This window comes from Mizuhopecten yessoensis, unplaced genomic scaffold (genome assembly GCF_002113885.1).
Source record: "Mizuhopecten yessoensis strain PY_sf001 unplaced genomic scaffold, ASM211388v2 scaffold5519, whole genome shotgun sequence".
In the NCBI taxonomy this organism is placed as follows: domain Eukaryota; kingdom Metazoa; phylum Mollusca; class Bivalvia; order Pectinida; family Pectinidae; genus Mizuhopecten; species Mizuhopecten yessoensis.
In genome coordinates this window covers 1385949-1403958 of record NW_018406089.1, presented here as the reverse complement: position 1 = coordinate 1403958, position 18010 = coordinate 1385949, and the positions used below count along the sequence as shown (strand labels likewise).

Below are 18010 nucleotides of genomic sequence, written 5' to 3'. Positions count from 1 at the left end.
CATTCTGCTTAAGTCAATGTGATTCGTATTTGTAATCAATAATATGTTATAATCGACATATATATATATGTGACCCTCATGCAATCGATTTCGTTGGTTCTGACCTTAAGGAAAGACATTATGAGCCCCCCTCCCCCCAAACACACATATACAAATTAAAAAGAAACACTGTTAGAGGCAAAGGACGAGTACATGAACTGGCGACACATTTGTAATTTACTTAAATAGAGCTTAAATTCTTTGTGAGTGTAACTGAATAAAAAAATGTAAGCCCGACAGATTTTCAATTAATGAATTGATAAATTTTCTTTTATCTGATTTACAGATATTTACTTCATTACAAAAGCTCGACACAGACCACTGAGTCCGATGCTAATCTGAAGGTAGCAGCTAGACTACCGGTCGGTGTACGCGTAATACATTCGGGGTAGATTTTTGTGTCTTATTTTGAAACAGACTATATATAGCGCACCTGTCCTACAGTGTTGAAATCCATGTGGTACTAGCAGACAGCTTGTCAGTGACAGTTCGGTTCATGGGGCTGACGGAATAGTGACAGCGAACTACTCAATGTAAACATGGGATTTTACCTATAATACTTTCTGTTACACAACCACAAAACAGCCATGCCTGAGGAAGGGTAAGTGTTTCAAAGGTCTGAGAGGCTATCACTGGTATTTCCGAGACTTTATCACCCGGGTACTTGCGCGTTGTCAGATGACAATTCATGCATATGGTCATATGCTTTACTAGAGTGTTACACGAGCGAGGCAGAGTAAAGGCCAAATGATTGTATATTTGTCAGTCTCATGTTTGTTTGACAGACTCGCACGAAAAGCTGGTAAATTATACATGTAATCTTTAAACCAAACGTGGCACGAAATTGTCAATTGCAAAAAAATGATTTCGAGATTAACCCCTTAATTCCTAGTATGGTTTATTGGTTGTTCCATAGTCCAATTCAGAAGCCTTGATTAACAGTTGCTTTAATTGTTTGACCTCTGACTCATGTAGAAACACCTATGTAAATAAATATACATACAGATCACATAGCAATCATAATATAAGAATCAGGGGTTAGGAAACGGACCAAGTTGGGATGAAACTGTCTAACTGGGGGGAAATCATTGACATACGAACAATGTTAGGAAATCTAGATGAATCGATCAACTCTGATTACGTGAAAATGTACATATATATATATATATAGACAATTTAACATCTATTTAAGCCTATTTTCATGGCAAATGATAATTCTGCCCTTCCTATTTACGCTGATATTTACAGTCAATCGTAAGAAATTGATTTAAAAATATGCATAATTGTTTTCATAGGTGAAAATTGAGAAAAAAATCACACTTTGTCGATTGGGAATGGGTCCATTTAAAGGACCTAAAAAGCACCTTGATAGACCCCTGAGGTTACCGTATATAGAGGAAATCTGTCAAAAACAGATGGTTATCACAAATTCCAAGAAAAATATTCCAACAACGCAGAACAATTGAGATGGAACGCTGCATTTATTATTCCTATGTACTATGGTCTACTATTCGATCTGTTTATCCTAGCGTATTAGACGTGGTTGAACCTGACGATTTATTGGAGAGCTAATGCATTTATTATGGATATAGAACTAAACATTGTCGGGCTGCTGATCGACTGAAATTTATTGCAGTGGGCTTATTAGTTAAGTGTAAATCGCCATTGTTGCTCCTCATGCTTGCCATGCCCATGTGTTTAATCTATAATCAATTTTGTCTGTTTGAAAGGTACAGACAATTTAACTATTTATTTAGATCTTCAGTATTTTTCACAGTTGCATTGCTAATCAAGAGTACAAAGATCGATTGAACCTGGCACTTGGCTTCATGATAGAGAGTAAAGATCTGTATAGGGGTTGGAATACAAACTTTTTCAAATTCTGAGGCGTACATGTATATCTGAATATGTTTGACAGTTTCAAAGCTTAATTACTTTGTAACTTGCCAATTCCTCCTTGAATGGTTGTTTTATCTCAGAAATGAAAGTGTCAAGATGAAGATTTTAATGTTTGGTCAAGTTCCAAATATGATCTATATACATCTGAATTCAGTTGATTTTCTCAATTGATTATCATAAACTATGTGGCTGATTTTTCATCACGTCTTTCCATGTTTTCTTATTACATCATTCTTGAAAAGTAAAACCCATTGAAAAAAAAATGAAAAAAGTTAAAAATGAAATAATAACATCTAGAACTGCATGCTGATGATTTCTGAGGCTCTAGGAGGAAATTTATTCAATGATCCTTCTGTCTACATTACAATGTGTAGTGGAACTGTGGCATTTATAAAAATCTGTTTGTTCCTTGTTTTAAGGATCCCTGTCCCAGTGCTGCACTCTGGTTTCTTGTATATACAGTAACCTCCCCTTGATTTTGGTTTGGATATACCTGGTAACTGTAGCACAGTTGGAAAAAGACATTGTCCTTGGCCAGATAGCTCAATCGGTTACATAGAGATCATATAACAATCTGAAATCCTGGGTTTGCTTCCCGTTGTAGTCACACTGAAGTTTTTAAACTCAAAACACTTGATTATATTTTGTTTATGTCACCTTTAGTCTTTTTCATAAAAGTCTTGCAAGGTGTAATTTTCTTTCCGGACTTCAGTTTATCAAAGCTATAGTCATGCCGAAAAAGCAGATTCCAATGAGTAGTTTCAGTTTTTGGTAGAGGTGCAGGAATCCTTAAAGACCTTTAGTATTTAAATTATCTGGATTCCTGATACCTGATATAGCTAAAATTGTACTTTGAAACTCATAATTAACAGTATCAGTTGTACTGGGTCAGTAGAATTCCAAAACTTTATTCTTATATCTAATTAATCCTATTAGCAAGATTTTAGATTCATCAGTTTCCCTGCTAATTCGTATTGGATAACCCTGGCCTAAGTTTGACCCCTTGACATACGACAATTTGTTGCCGGAAATTTATGGAAAAGTGTATCAAAATGTTTAAATGTATATAATTAGTTGTAAATTATTGTTGTACCATTCTGAGTATAGAAAATAAAGTCATTAATAGATATTTAAAATCAATACTGGTGTCTTAAAAAAAATACATTAATGTGTTGACCCATTCACCAGTGTAGACCATCATTGACTCATCCAGATGGATGTATGGTAGAGTCTACTCAAGACTCTTTCGTGAGTAGACTATCATGGAAAAGATAATTTACGATAAAGCTTAAGACTGTGAATTTGAAGTGTGCGGACTGTCATAACCACGTTGTTCATAAGAAATAACAAACTCCATCATTGTTGATCAACAGTATTCTGTACTTACTGCGATTTCGTTTAATTAAGGAATGACCAAGATTTTGTTTTGGTATATATACAGTATATACCAAAACAAAATCTTGGGCATTCTTTATAATTTAATTTTAAAAAAATAGACAAACACGTTGTAAATGCACAGTTAAAGATTTATTTAATTTTTACGTAAACTAAACAATTGCGCTAAAAAAAAGCTGCGTGCATTGTAATTTTTCATTATGAAGTGTAAAAAGTAGTTCCGTCATCAGTTGTTTTTCTTTTTAGGTAAATACAATATATACCAAAAAAAATATTATGGGGGAGCTAGATATGCAAAATTATTAATTTGTACACCTAAACTGACGACAGTCCAAACCGGAAAATTGGTCACAAAGCGTGGTCATGCATAAAAGAGTTCCACAGTTAAAATCACAACCTAGGATAGCTTCATAGGTTCATGTTTTTACAGGAGCCATTTAAAGAATCAACTATGCGTACGCTCCATTTCTGTGATTTGTTTTAGACTTGTGCACTTCAATTTCCGCATCGTAAAGTACGAGCTCGGAGACAGCGGGATAGTTCTATTTTGAATGTAACACTTCAGAGGTAAAACTTGACAGACTTGCAAATATAAATGAAGACCTAAAAAGACTTTGGCAAGACTAGCCAAATCCACATTTAATCACTAGGCCCGTCCATATTTCATAATAAATTCGCAATATGGTCGAACCGTTTTCATCGCATTAAATGAAAGTACGTTTTACGTAAAAAAAACTTGCACTATTTTCGTAAGCATGTTTATTATAAAATAACATTCATGTATTTGTCCTAGGCCAAACAAATATATAGTCTGTTTAGGTTTGCATGGGAAAAAAAACTAGGGTAGGTAGGTCGGAATTTTTTGTATGTAAAACAAAGAATTACATTTGGAGGCAAATTGTGCTCCATATGATGAAATTTAGCGCCAACACGGAGCTGGAAGCCATTTTGAAAGGCAAGGAACCTTCTAAAATTCGAAAATCAGTGGGTTTCAGTGTTCCCGATCATACAGAATCCTGGGTGATTCACGCGTAGTAAACACCTTTGCACGCGTAAATTCGTCATACTAAGCATGAGTGTACACACAATAATTTTGTACAATGTTCAGCCGTTTTTATAGCATGTTTGTATTTTAAATGATGATATTCAGAAAATTGAAAGTGACTGTCAGAATTTCCCGGGAATGACTGAAGTCCGGTAATAAACAATGCATGCAGCGTACCAAGCGGCGAATATAATTACTACGGGAGGTAATGAGTCCGCACTGTCCTACAATAATACCTGAGTGCATAGCCGGATTATCAGTATCCTCGGGGCTGATTATCACTATATTGCATAATTGATCATGAATGAAGAAAAAACCCAGCAGACGCTATTTGGATTTTTGTTGTCAGCTTCTTACATAATGACTGTCTGTGCCCAGTGTGGGTAAGTTACATGATCTCTGTTTCAGTAAAACGCGCCATTTTTAGCTCACCGGGTCCGAAGGACCGTGGCATCCGTTGTCCGTCCTTACGTCGTCCGTCCATCAACAATTTCTTTAAACAACTTTTTCTTCTTAACTACTGATTGGAATTTAACTAAATTTGACTGGAAGCATTCCTAGGTGGTAGGGATTCAAAATTGTACAAATGGTGGGGCTGACCCCCAAGGGGGCTGAGGGGCGGGGCCCAAAGCAGGCAATTTGGCTATATTGCTTTAAGCGACTTCTTCTCTGGAACTAAAAAATGGATATCAACCATATTTGACTGGAAGCATTCCTAGGTGGTTGGGATTCAAAATTGTACAAATCTTGGGGCTGAACCCCCCAGGGGGCTGAGGGGCGGGGCCAAAAGGGGGCAATTTGGCTATGTGGCTTTAAGCGACTTCTTCTCTGACACTAAGAAATGGATATCAACCATATTTGACTGGAAGCATCCCTAGGTGATGGGGATTCAAAATTGTACAAATGGTCGGGATGACCCCCCAGGGGGCTAAGGGGCGGGGCCAAAAGCAGGCATTTGGGCTATATTGCTTTAAGTGACTTCTTCTCTGGAACAGAGAAATGGATATCAACCATATTTGACTGGAAGCATTCCTAGGTGGTGGGTATTCAAAATTGTACAAATCTTGGGGCTGAACCCCCCAGGGGGCTGAGGGGCGGGGCCAAAAGGGGGCAATTTGGCTATATTGCTTTAAGGGACTTCTTCTCTGGAACTAAAAAATGGATATCAACCATATTTGACTGGAAGCATTCCTAGGTGGTGGGTATTCAAAATTGTACAAATCTTGGGGCTGAACCCCCCAGGGGGCTGAGGGGCGGGGCCAAAAGGGGGCAATTTGGCTATATGGCTTTAAGCGACTTCTTCTCTGGAACTTAGAAATGGATATCAACCATATTTGACTGGAAGCATCCCTAAGTGATGGGGATTCAAAATTGTACAAATGGTCGGGATGACCCCCCAGGGGGCTAAGGGGCGGGGCCAAAAGCAGGCAATTTGGCTATATTGCTTTAAGTGACTTCTTCTCTGGAACTTAGAAGTGGATATCAACCATATTTAACTGGAAGCATTCCTAGGTGGTGGGTATTTAAAATTGTACAAATCTGGGGGCTGACCCCCTGGGCTAAGGGGTGGGGCCAAAATAAGTTTATCACTTGGAAATGGTTGAGATCCCCACCGCATAACCATATATACAATTGCTGAGTATGAAAAGAAGAATGCACAGTTGCTTCCAGGATGGCCCTAGGGTCTGGCCCCACCCTTGGAGACATAGTCCCTGGGTCATAGCTTCGAAATGGTTAAGATCCCCTCCCCAAAATTATATATACAATTGTTGGGCATAAAGAGACGAGTGCAGTCATGATATTAGAATTGATCCTGGATTGGCCTTGGGGGCTGGCATATTCCCTTGGATCGCATTTGGAGAATATTTTGCCATGATTGCTTAGATATCCAGGTGAGCTATACAGGCCATCTGGGCCTCTTATTTAAAAACGTAATCAAAACACAGACATTTGAGTTTGAATTGCGTTTTCTTGTGCAATTTGAATTTAAAAACGAATCATCTGAAGAAACAAACTGGTGCATGGCTAAGAATACATCATTGTTATAACTGATTTTTGACACATTTATTGAAGTATAAGTATTTTTGCCAAAAGTGATCCAATTTGGGTACTGCCTCCTTACACAATTTTCATTCTGTTACTGACTAATTCTTGGTGTTTTTAAACCTGTAAAAATGGCATTGCTACAATTAGTTAACAATTTTGTGATGATATTAGATACCCATGGGGATTTAGATAAGGTGTACACCTAATAAATGCAGCCATACCCCCATTTTGAGAGGTATGGGGGTACAAAAAGCCCCAATTACAAAAGTGACAGGGAACACTGTTTTTTTTCTTTTTCTTTTTCATCAAAAAGTTTTGGGTCGGGGGGTAAAAAGCTAGGGTCGGTCGGGAACCCTAAACAAACACCATTTTTGTTTTGGCCTTATTAATTACGTATATCATCCATCAATTGATTATAAGCATTGGCTATTAGTACAAATCAACGACTGCTAGTGCTATGTCCAATCAGTACATTTCATACCAATATATTAACCCACTTAACTTGAACACTCGGATGACTCAAAGTTTTTCTATGACCCTGTCGACCTCGAGATACCAAGGTTCGACTGTTTCACTACTCCAAAAGATGAAGGGGGTATACTGCAATTACCCGATCTGTATACATTTGCTAATTGCTTGCCTAAGTTGAAAAACTTTTTACCTGGGTCTTAACACTCCACAGGCACACAGTCACATTACCCAAGCAAATACCCAGAACTCTGGAACATTTTTTAGGGGGTTCAGTATGCCGGTAAAAGCCATTGTGACAAGATAATTCAGATGCATTCTGGACAATCGGCTCAATGTTTTACTGTATTCATTTAAAATGTGACTCAAGCAAGGACAAAAGAATCCAATATATTATTCCAGGGTTCAAAGTTCAAAGTTATTGTGGTTCTATATTTGATTTCAAATGCATTCTTGACCAGTACTTCAAACTGCATCCCAGACAATTTCTCGTGCAAATTGTCTTGCCTTCTCTTTTACGACAGGGGAAATAAATCTATTCATTTGGAGTTTAAAGGTCAGTGATACGAAACTGCTTATCTTAAATATAATCTAGACCATATCAATTTATGCAGTTTCCGTTTTACTCATTCAAAACTTTTCAGACACATGCATAACCATAAAAGGGCCAATAAACCTTATACGTGAGTTGTGGAATGGTTCCTAAGAAAAATGATGCTATACATGTTCTTGTTGAAATAAGGTTTTTGTTTTTTTTCCATTTCAGGGTGAAGGTTGCGGTGCGGGTCCGGCCCTTCAACCAAAGGTGAGCACTCTTCCTTGAAATATCCATAATACTTCTAACTTGTGCTTATCATGAGCAATGCAAAGATAACTGATAAAAAATAAGTATATTAGTAAATGTAGTTATGTTTTGTGTATCATTTCAGGTTGTCCTGCAACAATAGCAATAATAAAACTTCCATAAAGTATAGGCAATTCAGTATACAGATATGTTTAAATCATGAATTGTATTGTGAACTGAAAAATATGTGAACAATTGGTGAAATGCTTGATCCCAATAACCATTGATATCAAGAAAAAGATAGTGATGAATTATTAAGGTTTTGTGTACCTCTTGCATCTACAGTCAAACTTTCTGATGTTTTGTTAAGAGATTAATACATTCAATGTTCCATGTTGTAGTCATTAATTTCTGAACTGAACCTGTATTACCTCATTCACCCCTACATATCTAAACAGAACTTGCCCAGTCATTGATTTTGTAAGTTTCAAAGTGACTTTAGGGATGAATGGGTTAAGAGTTAACCTGTGTTAAGCAACCACTTTTGGACTTCCCATGGGTGGTCACATGATAAAAGTTTGATTGTATTTGAAGGATTATATTATGATTATTGTGTCAGTTTGTCAATCTTTGTCTTGTAGGGAGAAGGATCGCAAGGCCAATCTTATGATAAAAATGTCAGGTCAAATGACCTCAATAGCCAACCCAGAAACCCCAAGTAAGTACGAAACTGATAATATCTCTGTGTGCTGCTGAAGAAATCACATTCGTTCACTGGGGGAGGGTGGAGGGGATAATGATATTCCTTCAGCCAATCAAAGAAGTAATTGCGTATATTCTGTTGTAGAATTTAAGTATATTCACTGTAATAAGCGCCCAGGGCACTTTAAAAAAAAATGCTTCGATTGAGGATGTTTCGTAGGATAATAAAACATCAGTTATGATAAAATAAGTTGTGCAACTTCAACCATTATCACTGAAGGACATTATAACCATGCAGTGTGGCTGGAAGTTTTGAATTCAAATGTTTCATCCCCCTCACAGGAGTCCAGCCATAGTCACCAGACATAAGTCTCTGCTGTAAAGTGTTAGATACTGTCGTATCATTGACTGGTCACAGTTCTGGGAGAGAAATTGGGGGGGGGGGGCCTATTTAATTTCAATTTCTCTCAAAAAAATGGGGAAGGGGGCTCTTATTAGGGAGAGGAGCGCTATTAATGGCTATTACGGTAAGTAGAAACCAAGTGTGAGATTGACTTTAAGACCATTTTCAGTGTATACAGGTCGAGCAGAATTTCTTATTTAGTACAACATTCATTAAAATAACTGCGTTTATCCCTTTCCTGGTCCAGCCATCCTATCTATTCACTTTGATTTAGAAAAGTTACTAACTTTGTCGAAAAATTGTCTGTTAGGATTATTTTTACAATTTGTAACACTCTGCAGTCATTCTGATTTTCTGAATTGCTAATAAGGACCTAGGGCACTTTTAAAGTCAATTACAGTAGTTTCAATATGTAGTAGGTTTGGAATTTCTTGTTGTTATTAAGTGACTGTAATGCTCTTTAAATGGTCTTATTGACCTGAAGGTGATTTATATCTATTGAGATTTCATATGTTGTAACAACCACTAGGTGTTAGTCGGAGCTATAATCAGTTTGAACATTTTTACCTGTTGTCACAATCTCTGCTGAGTTAAAAAAAAAATGTGAACTATCTATTTTAAATCTGGTATAACTGATATACTGTTAAAAGTTCTAACCCAATAGCTTACTATGCACAAGTAATATGTGAGATTTTTAAGGATCATTTGGCGCAGGATTATTTGGCGCCCATTTTCCACCCTATTCCCAATGAAAAATACATATACTGTAGTGCCCCTACTACCATCAAGAAAAAAATCAGCGTGTATTTAGATGATAAATTACAAAATGCTACATCTATCAAAAGTAAGCAAGTATTGTAAATCTAGGGTTTTAGATAATACTTGAAAAAAAAAATCATTATAATAACCAACTTGGATAACCCAACAGTGACTAAGTTCATAAACCACAGAACCCACTCCCACAGTAAGGAAACAAATCTCCGTATCATATTACTGCACTTTGTGTTTATATACATATATATATATATCAGGTTTTTTACAACCATTAAAAAGTACCTGAATATATGATGGGGCATTGATTAGTGACTTTATTTCATATTGTGCAAATTGTTGGAAAGCTCCCACCAAGTTTTTTGCTGGAAAGACTTAAATCCAATGGAAAGCTGAAAAAGTTCATTGAAGATACTTTAGGAAATGTTTGTTTTGTTTTCTAATGCCATTTGACTGTGAGCAAAGAAGCTGTGTCTTAATAGGCAAATTTTTCGGCTGCATATACATTTGATATATAAAGTCAATTTCTTCATTGATCTACAATTATTGAGATGTAATGAGACTCCAGAACGCCAATATTTCATTGGTATGTTACTGCTGATTGGCGTTGTAGCTAAACTGGACTGGGTCAATCTTCCGCGACCAGCTCAATTGGTAGAGCTTCCGTCTAAAGTTCAGAGTCCCGAGTTTGAACCCTGGTCTGGCTGTATCATTTCTCTTTTCACCCGTTACAGCTAAAAGGATTCACATGTCGTGAAACAAAAGCATTGTCATCTGTCTTCATTTGACATTGTACAATTCATAATGCTAGTACATTAACTAGATCAGCCATGAAAGGGTTGTGATTTCCAATATCCTCTTCCTTACACGTAATCCTGTGTAGGTGAGCCTGCTGTGTCCTACTGCATGATAACACCAGGCAATGAAGCTGGGGTTCCTCTATATCTAGAGCCAGGGAGTCTCTCTTTGTCTCCTGCTTAGGGAATCTGCGGTACCAGGTTTAACAGTTGATATGTGTCATTTTTAGGCTGGATCTACTTCAGTAGGTCTGCACCTATTGTTATCCTAGATTTGCTCGCTTTCATCTGCCGAATCCTGTCCAGCGATTGGCTGAATTTGGCGATTTCACCACTACGCCCCCTATGATTTAGTTCCAGATTACCAGATTTCAAAATGATATCATATGTGTATGAAATCAATATAAAATCAAACATCTTTTTCAGAATTCTGTTTTTTTTGCTTTTGTATCTCTCTTGGTACAGCATCCATTTACTAAATTTCAATTGTGTAGTACCTTTTGTCAGATTGAGTGTTCAAAGCCTGTTGTTTATCATCGTGATTTATATTCTCCCTCATAGTATTCGTCCTTATATAAATCAATTAAATTCAAATGATCACACAAGACATAAATGGGATGATAGCTCATTGCTCATTCATTTATTACAATCCACAACCAGATACAAGCCATACCTAACCACTATATCCTACCCCCACTGGCCAACATACCATACCTAACCACTATATCCTACCTCCACTGGCCAACATACCACACCTAACCCCTATATCCTATCCCCACTGGCCAACATCCCATACCTAACCACTATATCCTCCCCCCACTGGCCAACATACCACACCTAACCACTATATCCTCCCCCCACTGGCCAACATCCCACACCTAACCCCTATATCCTACCCCCACTGGCCAACATACAATACCTAACCACTATATCCTACCCCCACTAGCCAACATACCATACCTAACCACTATATCCTACCTCCACTGGCCAACATACCACACCTAACGACTATATCCTACCCCCACTGGCCAACATACAATACCTAACCACTATATCCTACCCCCACTAGCCAACATACCATACCTAACCACTATATCCTAACCCCACTGGCCAACATACCATACCTGACCACTATATCCTACCCCCACTGGCCAACATACCACACATAACCACTATATTCTACTCCCACTGGCCAACATACCACACCTAACCACTATATCCTACTCCCACTGGCCAACATACCACACCTAACCACTATATACTATCCCCACTGGCCAACATACCACACCTAACCACTATATACTACTCCCACTGGCCAACATGCGTCTACTAATAATTGCATTTGAATGTGTTTAGCAAAAAACATCCTTACACTATATATAAGATAATTAGCATGTATAGATACGGTGATGAGCAACGAACTCGAAAGAGCACACTTAGCGCATACTTCTATATATACCCTACACGATGTGACATCCAACTAGCGCATGCTCCCTATATATACCCTACACCACGTGACATCCACCTAGCGCGTGCTCCCTATATATACCCTACACCACGTGACATCCCCCTAGCGCGTGCTCCCTATATATACCCTTCACCATGTGACATCCACCTAGCGCGTGCTCCCTATATATACCCTACGCCACGTGACATCCACCTAGCGCGTGCTCCCTATATGTACCCCTACACGATGTGACATCCAACTAGCGCATGCTCCCTATATATACCCTACACCACGTGACATCCCCCTAGCGCGTGCTCCCTATATATACCCTACACCAAGTGACATCCACCTAGCGCGTGCTCACTATATATACCCTACACCACGTGACATCCACCTTGCATGTGCTCCCTATATATACCCTACACCACGTGACATACACCTAGCACGTGCTCCCTATATATACCCTACACCATGTGACATCCACCTGGCGCGTGCTCCCTATATAAACCCTACACCACCTGACATCCACCTAGCGCGTGCTCCCTATATATACCCTACACGATGTGACATCCAACTAACGCGTGCTCCCTATATATACCTTACACCACGTGACATCCACCTAGCGCGTGCTCCCTATATATGCCCTACACGATGTGACATACACCTAGCGCGTGCTCCCTATATAAACCCTACACCACGTGACATCCACCTAGCGGGTGCTCCCTATATATACCCTACACCATGTGACATCCACCTAGCGTGTGCTCCCTATATATACCCTACACCATGTGACATCCACCTGGCGCGTGCTCCCTATATAACCCCTACACCACCTGACATCCACCTAGCGCGTGCTCACTATATGTACCCTACACCATGTGACATCCCCCTAGCGCATGCTCCCTATATATACCCTACACCACGTGACATCCACCTTGCATGTGCTCCCTATATATACCCTACACCACGTGACATCCACCTAGCGCATGCGCCCTATATATACCCTACACCATGTAACATCCACCTAGCGCATGCGCCCTATATATACCCTACACCATGTAACATCCACCTAGCGCATGCGCCCTATATATACCCTACACTATGTGACATCCACCTAGCGCGAGCTCCCTATATATACCCTACGCCACGTGACATCCACCTTGCACGTGCTCCCTATATATACCTTACACCACGTGACATCCACATAGCGCGTGCTCCCTATATGTATCCTACACGATGTGACATCCAACTAGCGCGTGCTCCCTATATAAACCCTACACCACGTGACATCCCCCTAGCGTGTGCTCCCTATATATACACCTAGCGCATGCTCCCTATATATCCCCTACACCATGTGACATCCCCCTAGCGCATGCTCCCTATAGATACCCTACACCACGTGACAGCCACCTAGCGCGTGCTCACTATATGTACCCTACACCATGTGACAGCCACCTAGCGCATGCTCCCCATATATACCCTACACCACGTGACTTTCACCTAGTGCATGCCCCCTATATATACCCTACACCATGGGACATCCACCTGGCGCGTGCTCCCTATATGTACCCTCCACGATGTGACATCCACCTAGCGCATGCGCCCTATATATACCCTACACTATGTGACATCCACCTAGCGAGTGCTCCCTATATATACCCTCCACCACGTGACATCCACCTAGCGCGAGCTCCCTATATATACCCTACACCATGTAACATCCACCTAGCGCATGCTCCCTATATATACCCTACACCACGTGACTTTCACCTAGTGCATGCTCCCTATATATACCCTACACCATGTGACATCCTCCCGACACGTCCTCACCTGAAAACTTAGGGAAACAACCAAAGTTAATTTCATATATCCTTGTGAAACAAATCTGACACGAAACCCAGCATCAGAGGTTCTTTTTCAAGCTTTATTTTGCACTTAGATGACTACTGCATGGCTGAAACTTTCACCCAACTCTTTCCATCATTAAGGCATTGAAATGTTATTAGGCATTAGCTATTTACGTTCAGTGATAAGGAGTAAACCATATCTACAGAACTTCACAGTTAACGTTCTCATTATAACATTGTATTACACTTGTCATAGATATTATATGTCAGACAAGAGTCACTTTACATACGGTCAACAGCTAATCTCAAATCACTTTACTTATAGGCTCTCCAACACCCTGTTATCTATAGGGGCAAAACAAATACTTTCCCTGAGCCTACCCTACCAGGGGACTTGTTATGTCGAATATAGAAGTCAGGCAGGGATCAGAGCTGAAGCACTTTAATTTATATACAACTAACGGGGTTAAAAGTACTGGGGCTTATGGTTGGTCTCGAGAGAAAGTAATTTTGTAATTTATATGTACGAGATATTTGACTGGAGGGCGGATAGACAACTTTGTTTGTATAGATTGGTAAGAGTAATAGAGTGTCATTAATAATTCAACGGTGTAATAAAACGTCCAGAGACAGCTCGCCGTGGAGATAAGTCGAGGGCCACACATTATGCGTAGATAAGGCGTGGATCTGATAGCCTGTGATTGGATATTGATGCTCTATGTTCAATAGATATATGGGTAAATGTCCCGGACAGTATCGGAGATATTGCGTGTATATATAGAAACGAGTCCCGAGGATAAACTCTGGAATTTTAATGTTTCAACTGGTTGACAGAATAGGATATGTCTTGCTTGTAATACAACGTTCTGCTCAGCTTTAAAATTTGTGACATTCCATATTAGCATGCCCTGTCACATCCTGCCTTTGTGTTATCCATTCCCGTTTATAAATAGATGCCTTTTCTTTTATCCAATAGTGCTAGAGTACAGACTTGTAAATTTATTTGTTGGATGCAATTCAAAAAAATGTGTATGCATAAAAAAATGTCCATGTTGGATCAACAAGCCCATTAAAAATGAAATGTGTATTAATGGTTCATGTGATCAGTTTATTGTAGCGGTGTAAGTGTTATTATTGACCACACTTCTGTGTGTTGTTGTAACGTAAACAAAAGACTGGGTATACATGTCGCTACCCGGCCACTGTTGATGGAGACACTCCAGGTATTGTCCTACACCTCAGTGCAAACTCTGACAGTCTATATACGCCACACAAAGCTAACCGATATATCAATACTTTATGTTTAAAAACGAGCCAGACTCAAACAGTGCGGAGAGCCTTTTCAGTGTGACTAGCATACCGCGTCCACCACTAAACATTGGTTTCGTAAAACTATACACGTCCCAGCCTTTTTGTGATGCGTAATGATTGAAAAATAACTGAACTAGGGCTTTACTGTAACTGGTAAAGAAGGTTATTGATCACAATAGAATGTGTTCATTTCTGAGATACAAAACCTAATCATCCTGTAATATTACATGTCTAACTAGAACAATAGTGGATGGGCTGTCCAATCTGACTCTAGAATCAAGCAGGGTTCTGTCCCAACCTCACTCTTTCATAGAACTAACCAGGAGGACAGGGGTGACCCACTTTACTCTAGAATTCGACCAGGGAAGATTGGGATATCCCAGTCTAGTAGCTTAGAATCAACCAGTGTTAGTGGTGGAGTCCCAGGCTCATTCTACCATTTAATACAACCAGAGAAATTTAAAGAGTTTTCCTACTCAAATCTTAAGATTCAACCAGGGAAGTCATTGGTTTATCCCACTCTTACTCAAGAATAACAAGAGAAGGTATGAGCATCTCGCTCTTCTCAAGAATCAACAAGGAAAGACATGGGTATCCCACTCTTCTCAAGAATCAACCAGGGAAGGCACAACCAAGGAAGGTTTGGGTATCTCACTTTACTCAAGAATCGACCAGGGAGGATGGGGGTTTCCCAGTCTAGTCTAGAATCTATCTAAGTTTGCTGTATACATTTTACCATTTATAATACAATGCAATGCGATGAAATTTATTTGATTAAAAGTGTCACTTGTCAATTTTGCATAAAATGCATACATACGAGCATGATCTAAAAATAGATTTATAATTGTATGCAACTTAGGAAAATTCTTAGCCATGCCTTGTTCATTCTATTTTCATACATACATTATGTCCAGAATATTAATACTCATAACATCTTTTTACAGCCTTTTTTGAAAACTTTCAACACTTTGTTTATATATCATCACTTGAAATAGCTGTACACTGCAAACAACTTTATTTCATCTATTTTTATGGAAGAGGTTGGTTTTGTTTCAATATACACTAGTAACAACAGAATCTGGATTTCATTCATTGTTGTTCTCTGTCCTGTTCACCTTGGGCTTGTTAGATCTCGATGTTTAAAAATATCAACCTTGCATGCATGCTTATGCATTTTGTATGAGGTCTTATCGTTTATTGGTCTTGCTTGACTAGAATTGTGAGAGATATACCAGTGGTACTACAATTGACGTTAGTACTATAACACTATTTTATAGCGCATACTTTATTGATTACCGAATACACATCATTACACATATTTTTAAGTCGTGCATTAGATTTAAATTTCATTCAACTAGTATTTAAATATCAAGCATTAGGTTTGGTTGAATTTGTATTGAAAATCTTTTTATTTACTCAAAACAAAGTTGATAGTCTGGATTGTTCCCTGCTCATCCACAAAGATTTTATACCTGGAATAATTGTTTTTTTAGTTCTTTCAAATTCAACATGCAACCCTTTTTTTATCAAATTAATCAGGTATTAGGATATTATGGAATTCTATCAAAGTTACCTCGAGTCGTGGTGCATGCCAGCATAATAGCATTTTATCAATTTCATCAGGAGGGGGGGGGGGGGGGGGGGGGGGGGGGGGCGTATAATGTTACTCAGGCGGCCCATCCTGTTGCCTCCCATCATGATGCAACCAACTTCATTTCTGAACAGATTTTCATCAAAGTTTATATAATGCATCCATGGTCGTGGCCATGAATGAGAATACCTTGGAAGAGTTCTAATTTCGGGATGCAAAGGCCTCTTGCTACTACTTATAGGTCTACCAATCAAAGTCTCTGTTACTGTTTATAGGAACTTTTTAAACAAAGAAAGTAATTTGACAGGGCAAAGGCCAGGGGACTTTTATGTCTTCCAGACATTTTCTTTCTTTCGACAAAAATGTCTTTTTTTTGGGGGGGTATTTTTGGGAGGTCACAAGTGCCTCCCCCTTTCAGATCTCAAGGTGAGGGATGCAACCTAGCACTTTCATCCCTGAAATTTCATAATGAACTATTTGAATTGGAAGAGTTCAAATGTGTCTTCAGGGGTGAATGAGTTAAGTTTTGGTCGCACCGTCCTCCAGAAACCATGGATCTGTCAAAGAGTCGCCAATCTCAATCTATCATTGGAATACTAATGGTTATCTTCATGTTTTGTTTCTCTGATGTGTCAGAGACCCATGAAAACGATCATACTTGTTTAGTTTTATTAATTCTCTTGTGTATTTCTGTTTGAAGTGTTTTTGCCACTGTTGATATTGATGCATGTATATAGATGTGTGTATTTATTAGATGTGTGTTTTTATTGATTAGCAGGATATATATACGCATAGCCTTGATGTATTATTTAGGGGAATGGTTTGTGTGTGCTCACATTGATATGGGCTTTAACTCATTCACCCCTGAACTTTCATAATGAACTATTCCAACCTTTGAATTGGAAGAGTTCAAATGTGTCTTCAGGGGTGAATGAGTTCAGTATGCTTGACTGGAGGTGATGACTGTTTATCGTTGTTTGTTACAGCGTTTCTCAGGTCCTTCAAATGATGTGTTTAATATTCATTTAGAACTCAAACGTTTGTTTATATCAATGGGCATGGGAAGTTACACATACCAGAAAGTTGTCCTTGGGGAAAAAAAGGATAAAATACTGAACCTTATACGTGCCTGTGACTATGGGTTGCTAGCTAATCATGGTATAGGCCATAACCCAGACTGATCCATGTCATATCTGCCTGGTTTATACACAACAAAAACGATGAAACAACAGTTTACCTGTTTATTACAATTCGAGATATTTAAATGAGGCAGATAGCAAGATAAAAGAAAATACAAACTTATACTTTGGCGTATCAGGGGCTACTCACTCAACACAATAAGCTAACTATATACAATACTACAAAAACAAACATGTACTGACGAGGTAGCCTCCTAAGCAAAGAAAGAGGCCACAAGGAAAAACAAAAAATATATTCTCAGCAATATATTTTAAGTAGGCCAGAC

General features: G+C 38.9%; 1 protein-coding gene across 7 annotated transcripts in view; it reads left to right on the top strand.

The window, feature by feature from the left end:
* The first annotated feature begins 483 nt into the window (after positions 1-483).
* Positions 484-18010, top strand: part of LOC110450834 (kinesin-like protein KIF28P) — a 103066-nt gene continuing 85539 nt past the window's right edge. For all 7 annotated transcript variants that reach the window (XM_021498602.1, XM_021498601.1, XM_021498600.1 and 4 more), the window contains exons 1-3: positions 484-640; positions 7659-7697; positions 8318-8394. In XM_021498602.1, the coding sequence (XP_021354277.1) occupies positions 627-640; positions 7659-7697; positions 8318-8394 (130 nt within the window). In that variant the 5' untranslated portion in view covers positions 484-626. The remainder of the gene's footprint in view (positions 641-7658; positions 7698-8317; positions 8395-18010) is intronic.